Source organism: Drosophila suzukii, chromosome 3 (assembly GCF_043229965.1).
Source record: "Drosophila suzukii chromosome 3, CBGP_Dsuzu_IsoJpt1.0, whole genome shotgun sequence".
Classification (NCBI taxonomy): domain Eukaryota; kingdom Metazoa; phylum Arthropoda; class Insecta; order Diptera; family Drosophilidae; genus Drosophila; species Drosophila suzukii.
The window spans coordinates 21,829,474-21,846,634 of record NC_092082.1 but is presented as its reverse complement, the minus strand read 5'-3'; the positions used below and the strand labels follow the sequence as shown (position 1 = coordinate 21,846,634).

General features: G+C 41.8%; 1 protein-coding gene across 1 annotated transcript; it reads right to left on the bottom strand.

Moving 5' to 3' along the window:
* Positions 1 to 39: 39 nt before the first annotated feature.
* On the bottom strand, positions 40 to 6,022 carry comm (commissureless). The gene is made up of 2 exons (XM_036815799.3): positions 5,312 to 6,022; positions 40 to 969 (listed from the first exon to the last, which is right to left on the bottom strand). Exons 1-2 carry the CDS (start codon positions 5,817 to 5,819, stop codon positions 395 to 397), a joined length of 1,083 nt encoding a protein of 360 aa, XP_036671694.3. The 5' UTR covers positions 5,820 to 6,022; the 3' UTR covers positions 40 to 394.
* Between the last annotated feature and the right edge of the window lie 11,139 nt (positions 6,023 to 17,161).

Sequence of the window (17,161 nt, the reverse complement as noted above, 5' to 3'; positions counted from 1 at the left end):
ACTGAAAAACTGATAAGAAAATGAAAAGCAAAATTTCAATTTAGTTTGCAATGTGTGTGTTCATTCGAGTTTTATATTTTTCGTTTCACTCTCACTTAGATATTAAGGCTTAATCGATAGACAATTCGGTTTTATACATGGTACAATAAATAATACTCAGTCTTGCGTAATACAATAATATAACAGATAACTAAAAACGAAACTAAATTTGCTTAAAGAGAGCAGGGGGGACACATTCGGAGATATATGTTATTACAGGGGGGCAAACAACATTAGCAGACGATGCAACTATTTACAAGTGACTAAGCAATTGGGCTGCTACTCCCGGCCCCGGCCCTGACCCTTCACCCCCGGCCCCACCTTAACCCCTGACCCCTGAACCCTGGCTGGGCAATCACGCGGCAACAACAACGACCAATGAGGCGCAATCATCGTCGGCAGCCGCCGCCGGCTGTAAACTTTGTGCCACTGCCACTGCCACTGCGGAGTCCACCTCCTCCTCCTCCTCCTCCGCATCCAGCTGCCTCCCATTTGGCATGTTAATGCAAATGGCAGGCGTGGCTGCGGCCAAGTTGCAGGACTCCGAGGGGGAGGCCTCCACTTTATCCTCCTCCACTGCCGCTGACAGCTTGCACTTTTGCAGCTTATTCAGCTCGTCCTTCTCCCAATTGGAAACGCAATGGTGATGATGATGCACGGCCGCCAGCGAGGGATAGACGAACTTCATGCCGTAGGCGAAGTGCCGGGGCTGATGATGCAGTGCCTCATCGTAGCTGGGCAAACCGGTGGCGATTGTGTAGCAGGGTGGCGATTCGATTTGGTAGAATCCCGCCTCGTTGCCCCGATGTTGTGGATGCGGATTGTGCCCCTGCATCTGCTGGTGCAACAGCAGGCGGCTGGCGTCGCAGCCCACCAGGTGCGAGGAGTACGAGTCGCTGGCCGCATGGATCTGGGCACGTATGTCCTTATCTGCAATAAACAGAGAACGGAGTTTGTTAGTTGAGTTTGTCAGCAGAAAGTTTCTATTGTTTAGGGGCACAGGGAGAAAATTGGGGGAAAAAGCTAGATAAAGAACCTTGATAAAAGCAAAAGATACTTCTTGAAAATACAAGAAATAAAAAAAATACGAAACAGGGTTTTATGATATATTAAAATGCAGAAGCAGTGGTCCTCATAAATTCTTATACTTTTTTTATGGATTTATTTCCCATTCATTTCTCTCTGTGCAGCAAAATTGGAGTGGGTGCTCCCGATCAGGCATCAAAGTTTTGACTCTGTCATTACTTTGTTTGTCCATGTCAAAGGACATTTGTAGAAGGACGGGCCCGTGGCATTAAATTCAATTTAGCGTAAAGGCGCAAACGCTTGAACTTTTCCGAATGCAGAGGCAAAAAAGGAAAAAGCAAAAAAAATACGCAAAAAGCGGGCGGACAAGGGGAAACGGAAAGTTTTGTGCTGACCGGAAATGCCGGCGAGGATGGCAGGACAGGCGAAGTTCCTTCACAGCAGACTGACGGCCAGCCAAACAACAACAACTAGGCAATAATACACCGGAAGTGTGCGCGTGGCAAAATGGAATGAAATAAAATACGCTCTCTCTCTCTCTCGGTCACACACACACTCTCGCCGCCTGCCAACTGCAATGAAATAAAAGCTCGACAGCCCCGGAAAGTAGGCAGCAGAAAGCATTTAATTTTTATAATGCCGCAGCCGCTGTCCATGTGTGCATGCTATGTGTGTGTGTGCTTGTTTCAAATTAAGCAGCGTTAAATTAAGATTGGAAAATTCCAATTTCCATGCACACGCACTCTAAGCCGCGGCCATCAAAGAATTTAATTTGGTCGTATTTTGAGTTACAGCCATGATTAAAAATGGATGGAGCAATAATTTGCCTCAAATAGAATTTCCCCTTTGCATATGGCGAGCCGAAAAAAGGCAGGTATTCAGTGTTATTAAATGCAATTTAAACTGGATTCAATAAATAAATAGGGGATCGTCCCTGGCCGTTTTTTGCCCGATTTAATTTCGCTGGCTGGACTGAAAAACCTCTCCAATTTTTTAATTGTTCAGGCCTCACTTTTCATAAATTCTCTGGGCCCCGAAAATGGTTTTTTCAATTAAAGCGCATCACGGGAGGAAATGGTGGTCGGTGGGGGGCAAAGCCTGTTGAAAAATTTGCGCATTACAATATTAAAACGCAGCGGTAGCAGAACCAGTCAGCAGTTACAGTGGCTGCCAGCAGTTGTTGATTTATTGTTATAACTGTAGCACATATATATATATCCTTTTTTTCGGCCAGGACATCCCACATGAGGACTCTGTCCCTGTGTTTCTCCTTTTTTCGACTTTTGTTTCCGCTTTTTTCCTTACTCTCTGTTTGATAGACAGCCGGCAAACAGGGCGTTGGACCACGGGGCGTGGCCCACTCATACACAGGCTGCAGGCCTCATATTTTATGCAAGTGTTGAGCAAACAGCCGCCCCTGGAAAATTGAAGCCCCTCAGCCTTTCAGCCTTTTCAAGCATTGCAGATGGACGCAAAGAAAGTCGGAAAATCGGGGAAAGGTGGCTGCTGCACGCAGAGAAACTAAGCTACTATGGGTTATCAAGTAGGGTTTCTTTCGGGAAAATGGGTATTCAAAATGTGAACCCTTAAATATTTTAAACATTTATTTCTTTCCTTTATAATAGCAATTTTTACTTTGATGGTTCAAAAACTAATAGCACTGTAATTTTGTTCTCTGTGTGGTTGGCAAAAAAAATTAGCACGCCATTCGTTGGTGCCTTTTGTTTTCAGCTGCATTGGCACTTTGCCTTCCTCTTTTTGCATTTGTAGCCTGTCTTTTCCCCCCAACTCTGCTGCCGATGCGCCCAAATGTATGCAACAATTTAAATTCATCGCAATAAGCTGGCACTCTCGAATGAAAACTGGCAAATGGAAAACACTGAGCTGTTTTATTTTGTGTTGCCATAAATGTCTGTTAATTTTTTAAACGCCAGAACTTTTCTGGCTCCATTCGGCTTTGGCAGAGTTTTTTATTTAAAAATTATTATCATTGGATTTAAGCTGCTTTCAAGTGTTATTAAGCCAGCCATTGAAATGGGGATTCGATTTTTGCTCTTCAATTTTCGCCACAAAAGATGCAGTCTCAGCCATTTAAACTTTTGCTTTTGCCAGCTATATTATGCATGCCTTTCCCATACCACTAAACGCTGGCCGGCTACAAAACAATTTGGTTAATTACAACACTCAATTTGAGTTTGCCAAAGCGAACAGAAAAACAAGAGCAACTAAAATATGTTGCGCAGCCAAAAAAGAGAGCAGCTCCTAGTTTTTACCCACCACACGCAGGGCAGGCCATTAAAAATTTAAAAGGGCTGCTGGCCAAGAGCAACTTTTTCTGGTCTTGGCCAAATATGCTACGCTTAATTACATTTTTACGCAACTGAATTATGCAGGACCTATACAACATGATAAACAGTGGCTTCTGCTGCTGCTTGGCTTTAATTTAGGAACTCCATCCCTAGCCGGTCTGTTAATAAATTCAGTCGTACGCTGCACTAATTGATAACAAGCCAAAGTCGGGACCGAAAGTTTGCCATCGCCTGTGTGTGACAGTTTAATAAATAAGGTGTAAGCCTGGCTGGCAACTGGGCCAGACACTCTTGTGTTTGGGCCTCGTTAACCATTTATAAGGTAAACACTGCGAGACGCCACGTAGCTGGCATTAAATGCACAAAAGCCGAAGTGAACTCGGGCCTAGTTGCTTAATTATAAATGACACACGTACTCCGGGCAACCCAGTATCCCGGGCAACCTATCCCTATCCCAGCGACCACTTGGTATCTATCTAGGCCAGTTCCTCACGGGAGGGAGCGTAAGACCAGGGCAAAAACCAAAAAAAAAAACGGAACACGACACTAACGAAACTAATTAGACGCATTGGACGCCTGAAAGCAGGCTACACATATCGCTCAAATTGATATTTCACGTACACAGTTGGTATGGTGTTTTTTTTTTTGGATGGGATAGGGCTCCAGAACCAGAACCAGATCCACCCTTCTCGGTCGCGTGTCGTAATCGCAGGGCAAAGTTTTTAAGGCTCGTTAGCACAAAATTGACAGTTTGACAGTTGAGTTGGCCAGGCTTTAAGGCCACGGCCCTTTGGCCCAAGAAGTTGAGTTCCCAGGAACAGGACTAAAGTTTGCTCGGCCCAGTCCTTCACTTGCTGCTGCCCGCCTGCCTGGCCTAAATAAATCATTTGGCTAAATTGGTCTGCAAAAAGTTTGACACTTGAGCCGGAGACTTGTTAGTTGTGTAGGTTGTTTAGCCTGCCCCTCCGTTCAATTCCGTTCGTTTGGTTCGGTTCACTTCTATACGGTTCGTATGAGTTGGGTCCTTTGTTGTGGTCTTCCGTAATTATGTGTAAAGTGCCTAAACATATGATTTATTTTTGGGATTTGGAGCAGTTTTGCCCTGTTGGGAGGTGCAACAGGTTTCGAGCAGATAAGATATATATTTACATGGGCTCTATTTACACCGAACTGGGTTGAGTGGCGGTAATCAGGGGTTTAAGTGGGATTTCGATAGCAGTCGTGTCCAACCTGATTGATTTTGGCTCTACGAAAGTTGTGGGAGATGTCAGAAGAATTCGAAACCAGTAATCCCTTTGCTATGTTTAAAGAACCCTTATCTGTGCTACTAAAATTATTGAATTTGTATGTCATGCCTAAGCAAATATTCTACAAATCCCCCAGATGAGTGATATGGTCCATCATTGTTTTATTATATTACTCTTTATCGCCTCGACCCACAAAAAATATATAAATATCAACGCACAATTTCACGCCTTTCGCCTGCAGAGCAACAAATTTCGGGGCCCCAATTTTACTTCTCGAGCGAGGGGTCGACGAGGTCGGCCATATTCTCCAGCTCGTACATTATCGCTATCATAAAAGGGGCACAATGCCTCGGGCAGAGGCGAGTCAATTTAATATTATAAATATGCGGCACATATATTTTGTGGCATAATAAACTTGTGTATCTAAAATTACAACAGAACGATGCTAACGGCTGGCTGACAATTTCGAAGCGCGCCAAAAAATTTATGAGGCTTTGCGGCCGTAGAGCTCCATGGAGCTCCCAAACTGATGGGACCTGTTTCTGCATTTTATATTGTTTAGCCAGCTGAATAAATGGCCGGAGATAAGGCTTTGGCGAAACATTTTGATTAAAGTCGGGACATAAAAGCCAGATGTATGGGCATTTTTGGGGGCGGGAAGCGACTGTGGGTTATACGGCTGAAACTTACTGCATTTTTTCCAAGTGCGGAACTTCCTGTAGAAGTAGCAGCTGAAGAGGATGAAGACGAGGGAGAGGACCACCAGGGAGCTGACCACTCCGATCCACAGATAGTTGATGATCACGTGCATGTCGGCGTCCCCGAAGATCTGGTTCCACCAGGAAGACTCCGCCGAATCCTCGGATCTGTCCCTCAGATCGGCGAGGTCCAGAACCACCGATTTGGAGAGCTGTTCGGTGCTGATGCTGCCGTCTGGGGACCAGCCGCTGGGCGGAGCGGGATCGTAGGACACCGCCGCGTTGCCAATCCTCTGGAGCAGTGCATTAAAGGAGTTGAGGGCATCGATGTGCCGCAGATCGTGGGCACTGGGTATCTCGAAGGTGATCTGATTCTGCTGCAGGTGCTCGGCAATCGCAGCCGGACTCATGCTGCTGGCCGGGGCGGCTATGTACTCCGCGTACAGCTCCTCCGCGGAGGTGGTGGTCTCCACCAGTGGGTAATCCGTGGTGCTAATCATGGCGATTTCTTTGATTCGATTTCAACAACTTTTCGTTTGTTTGGGTCTGGCACACGCACACAACTGCTGGCACTCGCGTCACGACACGTAAACAAATCGCACGGCTCTATATATAAGTCATGGGTTCGATTTCGGGTTTTTGTGGACTATGGCTATAGCTCGATTCTCGGTGCGTCCGTTCGCTGGAGCGGCTATAAGTTGACTGACTGCTCGCTGGCGGAGTGTAATACCTACATCGAGTCGCTGAGAATCCCATGGCTCGGGGGAAATTTCATTCCACTCACTTCCCCGAAACACTCGCTCTTGAGTGAGTCGTGGGCGAGGCACTCAAGATATCAAGTCAAGTCCTTGGTTAAAGAAGCGTGCAATTTCTGGCATGTCTTTTATGTTTTTAAATGTTTGGCGTCCTTTTCCCTTTTTGTGCTCGCCAGCTGACCCAGTTTGACCAAAAACTATACATATAGTCCGGCAAAAAAAAGCGCTGCTAAGAAGGGAAAACTTCACCTCGGTCACGTTCGTTGTTTTAAAGTTTTTCCAACGCTTTTCGGGCTTGTGTTTTTCCAGCAAATTGCTTTGTGGGAAAGTTTCAGTCTCTGCTGATTTTAATGAAAGGCGAAAGGGGGCCATGTGGCATTTGATAAGCTTGAGCTAGAAGTTAGCGCCAAATCAAACGAAGAATTATGTGGTACGCGGAAAGTTTTGTTGGGGCATGAAGAATTTATGGAAATTATGGCACACATTTCTCTCGAAGCTTTTAGCCATTTTAAACTAACCTAGTTGGCCGGCTTAAATGGCCCCGGGCAGAAACTGTAACTAGAACTCAAAATCTCGACCATTATGAGTCCCTAGAGCGTCAGGATACCGCAATGCTTCCTGCTGCCAGTTTCTGTTGCTTTCAAAAAAAGAAGGATGGAAAAAGCCGAAACATAAGGAAGGGGATTCGACCCACAGCACGCTTCATTTCTGCTCATGTTGACCATAAGCCGGCAGAGGCAAAAACTCAATGCACAAAAGGCTCCGACGACACAAAAACGTGCCAAAAACATCCTGCTCAGAAAGTGGAACAAATGCACCGCTCCGAACTCACTCCAATATTTTTCAAAACCCACTCGAAAACCGGTTTTCCTCGCCGAGAGTCCAACTCAATGGGAAATTTTCTCGCACTCGATTTTCTTCTCGGCTCTTGCGCACTCTCTCTCTATCTCTCTCTTTGGGTTTCTCCCTCTCTGGTGAGAGGATTTTCCCATTTCCCTGGCAGAGAACCGAAATGAAAATGAGCAGTCGATGGCAGTTGCCTTTGAACTGCCCTGGGTGAAAGGTCACACGGCTTGTGGGCGTTCGAAAAGTCAGGGGTTAGGCGGCAGGAAAAGTACGTAATTCCCAGACAACTACACGTAGTTTGGGCTGCCTTGTAATTGCCGGGGGAAATTGAAATAGATGCCCGATAATAAGCACTTAGCTCGAGACCGAAGTCACTCGATAAATGCATTAAAAACTTTTCCGAGCCGCCGAAAACTTCGGCCCTGCACTTTAGCAAGCCGAGCTTATCGTTAATTAGCTTTCTACTAATTTTGAACTTGAGCATAAGTTTTAACTGCAGCGATTTTAATCAATGCGTGTTTGTGGGGATAGTTAAGATAGTTGGGGAGTAAGAAATTACTTTGGTAGCCTAAGTGCCTTGGGAAAGGCAAGATATATCGACAAAATTATCATATCCTCGAACTGTTCCAGAATATTTAGGTCTTTATAGGAAGGGATAATCTGAATGGATTAAAATATATATTTGATGTAATACTACAACAAAAAATATATATAATACATATATAAAATAAAAAGCAATTCTCCCAACAAAGGAAACTAAACATCTCAGTCGCTCGAGTTGATTCAATTGTATTCCTTTATAAATACCACAAAAAATGTCATCACACAATTTGATTTGTTCAAATTCTTGGCTGAGCTTTCAATAACATTTGTTCGCATTTCTCCGTTTGTAATCCAATTTTGATGGCAATGCAAATTAAATTCACATCACTTGACTTGTCGCATTCAATCTGCTCAGATGGAAAAGCAACCCCAAACGACTTTCCCAACAAAAGTGGAGTTTGATAAACAAGTTTACACCTCTTTCGTTTGTGTGCAGCGAAGGATGAAAACCCCGCAGACAGACGAGATTTTAATATGAATCCTTAGAAAATTCTACATATTCTGCCTTCAAAAGGGAGTGACACACAGGCAAGCGCATGCAGGTGCGGCGTGACACCCGACTAAAAGTAAATTCATTAAAAATTCCATCATAAAAATACCTCGGCTGACGTGAGAGCCCGAAAAAAGGAGGAAGAACTTGTATTCTTTTTACTAACTAACTAAAAGTAAACCATAAAACAGACAAGATGGCGGTGGGGATGGGGATGGGAGTGGTTCTAAGACGGAAGGAAGGATGTGGACTATATCTCTGGGTTCGGGTTCTACGCTCTGTGCATGACTCGCTCCGCTTTCATCTTATCTCCCAGCTTCCATCACACTTCACTTACATGCTCTTTAACATGTCAACATGTCAGCCCCGTACGTGTATTTGTGCCCCTGCACTGGTGTGGGTGCCGTGTGGGTGTGTGACATAGTGACATAATAAAATGCTACTTTAGTTAGTAGTTTGGACGTCGAAAGCCCCGCAGAAAGATGCTTTTTCACAGTAGTAACTGCGGTCCCAACTTTCCTCCTTGCCATTTTGCTATCAGTCTAAAAAGTGCAGATTTAAGTGCAGTTTTTGGGGCAGTACTTATGCGGATATGTGCTCTGTGGGAAGTCGGAAACTATAAATTTCAAAGACTCTTATTTTAAAATTCTCCTATGTCAAAATCAATCTTTTCAGCACTCTTATGTCTTATTACCATATGACAATTTAAATATAACAACATGAAATACATTTGTCAGAGTGTCGTGTTAGAAATCCTTTATTTACAAACAAAAGTATGAAAATAAAATAAGGAAAACCGAAAATACCCATATAAACACATGATAAATACTTAATTAAGATGACACACTATCAGCTCAGCCTTATATTCTCCAAGTAAACAATCCATCAACTGTAAATAATTTCAAGTTAAGGTTATTCATTCAGATGCTGATTATGCCACAGCATGTGAATAAACAACTAGATCCCAGTTCCCTTTCATTATTCAAATCGATTCATGTCCCCTAGCAGGCCACACATAACATGCAAAAGTGATTTCCATTCGCCATCAATGGCAAATTATGCATTTAATGGCCAGATGCAATTAGCATCTCCTGTCGCAGGAGAAAGGTCCTTTCGACCCACCTATCCCCACCCCCCGTGCCACGGCAATCGCCTGCGTGTCCGGCATAATTGGCCAAGATTAACATAAATCAATCAAAAGGCATAAAGCACCTTTGTACCTCTGGGCCGCCGCTGTTGTTGCTGTAGTTGCACATGGTAAATGCCTGTGAAATTGCGCAGAAACTTTTGCGCGCTGCCAAAGGACCCGTCACAAAGGATATATAGAAAAGAAATGAAAGGAAAGGCGAGGAGAGAGTGAAAGAAATGCAAACAATGCAGGCGAAGTGGCAGGAGAACTCAGTGCTAAGCCGTCCGGGTAAACAAATACAATTGCATAAGTCCTGCTGCAGTTGTTGTCCTTCTTGCTGATATTTTTGTAGTGTTGCATGTCCTGCTATGTGGTGTGTGCACTTAAAAAAATTAAAGTTTACCTGATATTGGTAGATAATTAAAGAATATTTAAAAAGCGATTATAAATACAATCTTATAAAACAATTTTATACTTTAAGTCAGAAATCCTTCAAGTACTTACAAATATTTTTTGCGATTTTTGAAAATAGTAATAGTTGTAATTAAATCAAAATATTCACTTTGTAACATATTTTATCCTTTACATAGGCTACAAATTATATCAAGGGTGGAAAATTATATTAGGAGTTGAAAAATATTATATTAAATCTGTTAATTGGACATTTTTGTTGAAAATGTATCTTTTGTTGAAAATGTATCTTTTTTTAACTATTCAGTAATTAATATTTTTCTTTCACTGCATTTCGGAGACTCAGTTGCGTTTGAGTGTGTGAGTCTGTTTATCATATGTGCGCTTGATTAGCGCTGACAACATATGCAGGCATTGCAGACATCAGGCCGCAGGACCACAAAAAGGACTGCCAACAGGACTCTGTTGACAAACAAAACAAACAAGTGCACATTTTTGTGCCGAGCTGCATATTTTCGTATTCTGCTCCACAACAACAGGAAAGAAAACAAATATAGAGGCCTTTTCTCCACGATCCCCATTCCGTATTCCCAACCATCCGAATTCCCCTCGTTGTCCTGCTGCAACTCCTGCATCCTGCAGCTAAACAAAGGGCCCAGTATCACGGAGCAGCTCTAAAAGGATTTGCAGTTGAAATATGCTCGGGGCATTGCTGCTGTAGTTTATGCAAACTGCAGGGAAGACGCCGCATAAATGAACACTGGTGATTTTTTTGGCAAAGGATTATGGCTTAGATACTCCATCTAAGCAAACGACAGAGGCATTCAACTGGAAACCATGCATCTTCAAGGATGTGCGAGAATGAACTCTGCGATTAGTCACCAGAGGTGATGATGTATGGTTTTGGGTTGGAAAACATTTCAATGTGCCAAAAACCCCATTTAAGTAAAAGACATAAACAAATACTTCTAGAAGTATTTAAAACTATTATGTTCAACTGACAATTTCCAAAAAATGTTGTTTTTAAATTAAATTAAATGGTACAAATTTTATATTCTGCTAACAAAATTATTTTTCTCTAACACACAAATCCACCAGCTTTGTGCTTAATCTCCCAAATGAATGAAAAGTTGGTCCATAGCTTTGTAGTGGGTTTTCCATTCATCATGTCTGTAGCAGCGCAACATTTTTGAAAATCTTTGAAGGACTCTTTTTGCCACTTTCGCCACCCATTTTTGCGTACAGTCTTCGCTTTGAGTTTTCCAACCCAATTATCTAATTAATCTATTTCAAGAGCATTCGCTGCCATTTCGACCTACATTAATTTCCTATTCATTGTTCGGGCGGAGAACTGGGCGGTGTTGCAGCGCCAGTCGAAAGTGCTTGTGGCAGCATCAGCTGTTGGCCCACATAGCTCTGCCCACCGCCCCCTAACCTACCCCACCCCCTTTTACCCGCCCCTCGCGTGCCATTTGCGCATATTTCGCGTACTTCAAAAGTTTTCGCTTGCTTATTAAGAGAGCCGGCGAAACAAAAAGGCCGAAACAAAAATTTTTTCGCTATAACTCAAGTGTGGCATTCAGACAAACAAATCTGCACTGCAAAAAGTGTTAAGAAATTTGGCTGCTGGAAATGTCTTATCTATGAAACATAGTTGAAGTGATTATATAGAAAAAATTTTTCAATTCAGCATTAAATAGTTACTTTCACTCAACAAGAAACTAAATCTTTAAGACTATAATCAAATTTTAAAAGGTAACTATATTTTGTACTGTTTATTTATTGTGCTTGATTTTATAGAACATTTTTTGAGAAAAATTAAATTTTGGTCCAAAGATATATTGAACTTTAAGATTAATGTATTTTAGAGTACGTCAATGTATCGCTTATTGTGTTTTATTTTTAAGAACTATTTCTTAATAAAATTAAATTTGTCTACAAATATATATTGAGGCTTAAGATTTATGTATCTTAGAATACCTCAATAATTGTTTTTTTTCTTAAATACATATTATAACATACAAAGGATATTTTTTTCAGTAGTACAATATCAAAAATATCTAAAAATATCTATTTTTCTCCATTTAAGAATAAGGGAAATATTCAAGTACATTGTTCTTGAATTGAGAAAATTCGTACTTTAAAACCGTTTAAGTACATTTTGGTATCAATGTTCTCAATGTTAGAGTAAAATGGTGAGAAGATAAAAGTTAAATTGAGTTTATTTAACAACTTTTTTATAAGTATACACTACTGACTGGACTAATAGTTTATTTGTTGAGATACACAATGTAAATGCCGCCAATTCAACTCGGTTCGAGCAAAATGAAAACATTTTCAACTTCAAAAACGTCGTTCTTTTTTAAGAACATTTTCATCTCAGATAAGAACGTCAGAATTTTCTCTCTATAACTATAGTTATATTTTCAATGGCCTTACAATTTGTCTATTGTATATTATAATTTTTTAAATTCTTTGGAATTGCACTAATTGTAACAAAACAAACGCAATCGTTTCGTAATAGGTACAAATTTAAGATTTATGTAAGACCCAAGCTTTGTTATCAAATCAAACGTGAAAACTAGTAATATATTAAGGATGAGAGCCTCTTTAGTGACTAATATGATCGCTTTTTTCTCTGTAACCAAACAAACAAATGCAGAGGGCCGTAGTCCCTGACACGGCCGTGCTGCTGTCTCCGGCCCGTGGTCGAGTACGGTATCCGGAAGCCGGCTGCACGCTTCCGTTTTTGTGCCTTAAAATTAATGAGCTGCGCGGAGCAGCGGCGTTGCCACACTTTTCGCAACTAATTCCCAACAACTTGTTACAGCAGCGAAACTTTTGCGGGCTGAGAAGCGAAGGACCCTCGACCTTCGTGCCGGTTCCTGCCTCACGCCGCACGTATCCGTATCCCGTATACCGTAACCCTCGGTTTTTTTCCCACCCCTCCACTCTTCAACGGGCAACGTTATTTGCGCAAAATTTTCGCTTCAAAGTTTGCTTATTGTTTACGTGCGTTGCTTCATTAAGACCTAACAAGTCGGGGGTACGGGTGGGATCCTCCTCTCCGGTTAGTTGACTTACGGATATATAGTTACAGCACCGCACAGACAGCAGCGGCAGCAGTGGAACAACTTGAATTGGGTCAGACACAACGAACTTACAATTGTCTGTAAGTTGGATATTGTGCAGCAGGGGGTTAAGCTGGGTCGCGGGTGACGAGGGTGCTGAGAGGGGTAGGTTATGATTTCAAGAGGCGCGTGTTTATTTGCTTTTGATATAGATTGGATTGTTGGGTAAGTGTGTGCGCGCTGATTATGGGACAGATACAGTTACCAACTCGAGATCAGACAGATGAAGTTCGTTGTTGAAGTGGACAGTTCGGAGTTTGAATAAATTGAATTAAGTTGGAAAGAGGGAATTAAGCAGTCACGCTATGGGGTTGCAAAATCGTTGGAATGCTTAGAGTTTAAAAAGGATCTTTAATAAAATCGTTTTATTTTTTGAGAACAAAATATAATGGGTTTCACAGGTTTATAAATAGCGCTATTAACTATAATAATATTTTAAAACAAAATAAAAAATAAAAAATTTAATTTTATTATAAATAACTCTGGTACGACTAATAAAAATCACTTAAAATCAATCACTGGCAATTTATTCTAACTAACTAGAATTTAAAATAAATTGTATATACAATTTAAGACTTGGGAAATATTTATGCAAAATAAAATGTTTCTTAAAGCCATTCAAATCATTAAAGTGGAATTAGTCGAACCAAAAACTCAGTTATAACTTTCCACAGATAAATGAATCTTAAATTCTTTAAAGAACTCCCCCAACTCGTGGCCACATTTTCTGAAAAATGCAATCAACCCCCGACCAAACTAAAAAGCCGTTCAGTTTCCAAATGAGCAGGCCAATCGACGGGAGTAGCAACAAAAGGCGGAAATAAAAAGACGAACCGAAGCGGAAATTGAAATAAGCAAGTGAGCCAAAATAATCAAAAGAAACAAAAGCCCAAATACAAGAGCCCCAATCGAGTGGAGCATCCGCAGCCAGCCAAAATCATTCAAATCTGTGGAAATCAGCGCTCTGAGCCTCAGTCAAAAGTCCAGAAATTAACATTTCCACTAGAGTAAACAATCAACGGTGGCGCCAAAATCACAGAAAACAAAAAAATGCGGAAAATCGGAAAAAATCAACAGAAATTTGAATGGCGTGCAAATTGGTTTTCGGGTCCAGATGGGGGAAGGGGAGGAAAATGAAAGACAGCGGTGCTGTGAGCAAGAACTTTTACCCCAAGGAATACTATTAAACAAATTTATTCGATATAATTAGAAAACTTGGCGACTTTTGAAGTAATTCGCTTAATTACTTTAAGTGCACAAAATGACGGCGAGGACCAAGTTTTGAGGCGGTGCCATTGACTACGTCCCCTGGGGCCCAGGACACCGCCTGAATCCTGGTGACAACAGGACGCAACAGAAAGGCGCCGCAAGCCAATAAAAGATATGCCACGTAAATCGCAGAAATGTTCAAACTGCCTGCCAGCCTGACTTTGACATGAATAATGCCTGAGAAAGGCGGAATTTTCGGCGAACGGCGTAAAGTTAATTGATGACTACGTTAATGTGGAGTGGGGGGCCCAAGAACGTGCTCACAATTCGAATGGATCTCAAGCATAATTTCGGATTATGTATATTGAAGGATATAATTGCATTAAAGATTTAATAGAATGGCATTCTTAAAATATTTTAGTATACTATATCTTTATTTATTTTAAAGATACCTATACCTTCGAAGATATATAACGTAATATTAATGTTATGCCACCCCTGATTACCAATCCTAACTATAAAATCTCTTAAAACCCCCAGAAACTCCCCTGTAATACACACTTAACACAACAAATTTCCACAAATTAATACCCATCGCAAATGAGAAGCGCTAACTGACCTAACACAACCCAAAATGGACCCCAGAGTGAGTTGAACCGAACCGTAACCCAGATTCGTGTTGCGACAATAACCGTTCGCCGTCAAGCGCCAAAGTTCCGGTACAAACTTGAAAACATAATCCCACTTCCGGTGACCACAATTTCCGGTAATATGAAAAACCCACAGTAAGCACAGCGACAACAACAATAGCAAGAGCAACAAATGCTAAGCCCTTGGCCGAAAAAACAAAGAGCTCAACTGACTCGTTTCGAGGTTTTTGCGTAGGAAATGCCGTATAAATTTGATGCCAGGATTTGCCAGGAAGCTGAACGGGCAGAAATGAAGATGCGATGGTAATAAGGATAAGACGCTTGTACATTAGGCAGCGAAGAGCAGGAACCGGAAAGCCAAATGGCAGCGGGCAAAAAGGCGTTAAAAGCCAGGACGAGGACTTTGTCAACGCAAATGGCCAGGATCCGAGGATGAACTGGCCGAAAGCGAGGGGAAGGCAGTTGATAATGATGTTATTACCATAGGAATGCTTATGATAAGCCACCAGCTTTTTCGGGGCGGGGACCAGAGGGTCCGTAATAAAAATTAATGTTTATTTTGCTCACGCTTTTAATTAAAAATTGTCAGCCAAGCAAATTGAAAATGAAAATCCACATTTTATGGTTGACCCAGAAAAATGTGTGAAAAATTTCAGCTATTATTGTTTCTCCCTCGCCCCAAAATTGCTGCAGAGTGTTTTTCGGTGCGACATTTTTGGCTCTTGGTAAAGTTGAAATGTTTTGGCCATAAAGTTTGCACACCCCCTCCCACTCCTCGACCCTTTTGGCCATCTTTGTCTTGTTGCAAATGGCAAAAGTTTGCGCTTTAAATAATTGGCAAGGCAAGCAAAAGTGGCAGAGGGAAAGTGGCCAAAGCCCTGGCAGTTAGTTTTAAATATTGTTGCTAATTTGCCACATTGTGCGTGAGACGACGGGCAGAGGCCGAAAGAACTGCGACTGAAAGCTGGATTAAAATTATGAGCTTGGCATATTTTTTGAAGTGTCCAAGCTGAAACTGACGATGGCGCGATGACGATGATGGGCGGAATGCGAAAAACTTGGGCAAATGGGAGGAAAAATAGTTGCTGAAGAGTGCGAAAAATTACAAGACGGCCGGATTAAAAAATCTCATTTATTTTGCAAGTGTAAAAGGGAACTCAACTAGATGGGTGTGAAGGATGAAGTTTACTTAACGAAATGAAGGAAATTGAAAAATGGCTAAGATGATGTTAAAACTTTGCATCATTTTAAGAAAAGTTATAAGTAGTCGAGGACAAGGGCTTTCGCTAAACGGATGCGAGAAGTTCCTTGCCTGAGAAAATATATCATTGTTATTCTAGACTGTTTTATATAACTAAGGCAATAATATTATATTTGCTTTTAAGCGACTAACAGTTTCCTTAATTTTAAAATAACATGCTTTTAGACATTCCTCAGTAATATTATTATTATTGAAGGTGCAACCTGTACCCAAATCGGCCCTAAAGCCCCATTAAATGGGACTTGCCCTTCGATCCACCCATTACAAGATGTAGCACAACATAAATCCTTAAACCGCTTACGGCTTATCCCCACAAGTCCCAAAGCTCACTCTGACGCACTTCCTGACGTGTGTGTGAGGAAGCGGAAGTGTGTCCCTTCACGTGTTATCCCTTGGCCGGGGATAACCGCATAACTGTTTTGGCATCTTATTACGGGCCAGTTGACAGGTGCATGACATTCTGTGGCCAAACGCATCGAAAGGACATGTAGGCAGACGCAGGATCCCACACACCTGCACAGAGGGAAATAGGGAAACCTAAAACCTGTCGCCTTACTATATGGGATTCTAGGCAATAAATATATTTTAGTTGCATCTTATTACCTATAGAACAAAATGTATCTTTTGGATACGTAGCAAGTAATACTTTGATGAATATAGTACCATACCACTAATTCTTTATAATTACCTATTATAAACTTCTTTCCATTTAAAGTAACATACCATATTTAATTTTATTTCATGTTTGTAATATAGAATATCCATTGCTCATAATTATTCCAATGTCTGTATTAGGTTACTTTTCTCGCCGTGTGTGGCATTTCTGGTATACCGAATATAGCTGATGTCCTGGTCAGAGGCGTCAACGTGCCAGAAAAACGAGCAGACCGCAGAAGCCAACACTGAATGTCCTGTCGCCTGTCTGCCGTCGCCTGTCTCCGGTTACCCGAAGCCCGAAAACCCCATCATCCTCATCCTGCTCATCCTGCTGACCAATCCCTGGTATCTGCTATCAATTGCCGCCGCTTGGCGTCAAATTGCATTATGGCAAAGTAAATATAAATGGGAAATTGAATATATATTTGTGCATAGCATATACCGATTTATTCGCCGCCAGACGAAAATTGCTGACAGCTTTGAACCCGCTTTTTTTCGTGTTCGTGCCTACACAAAAAGGTTATTAAAATTGGCGAAACACTTGCCAAAGTTTCACACTTTTTGCAATTTGTTTTTTCTTTCATTCGCTTTCCATGCACGAATTGAGCGCCATTTTTGCAAACTGTTGACAGCTGTCGAGCTGGGGGCGGCAGGGAAAAGGGGGCGGGGCTGGTTTGAGCACAAGAGATACAAAACGAAT

What these genes read in the sequence shown, in the direction of transcription:
- comm (XM_036815799.3), bottom strand. Translation starts at nt 5,819, where the DNA reads ATGATTAGCACCACGGATTACCCACTGGTGGAGACCACCACCTCCGCG. An exon ending in CCGCACTTGGAAAAAATGCA is followed by an intron (nt 970 to 5,311) that starts GTAAGTTTCAGC and finishes TGTTTATTGCAG; the next exon opens with ATAAGGACATACGTGCCCAG.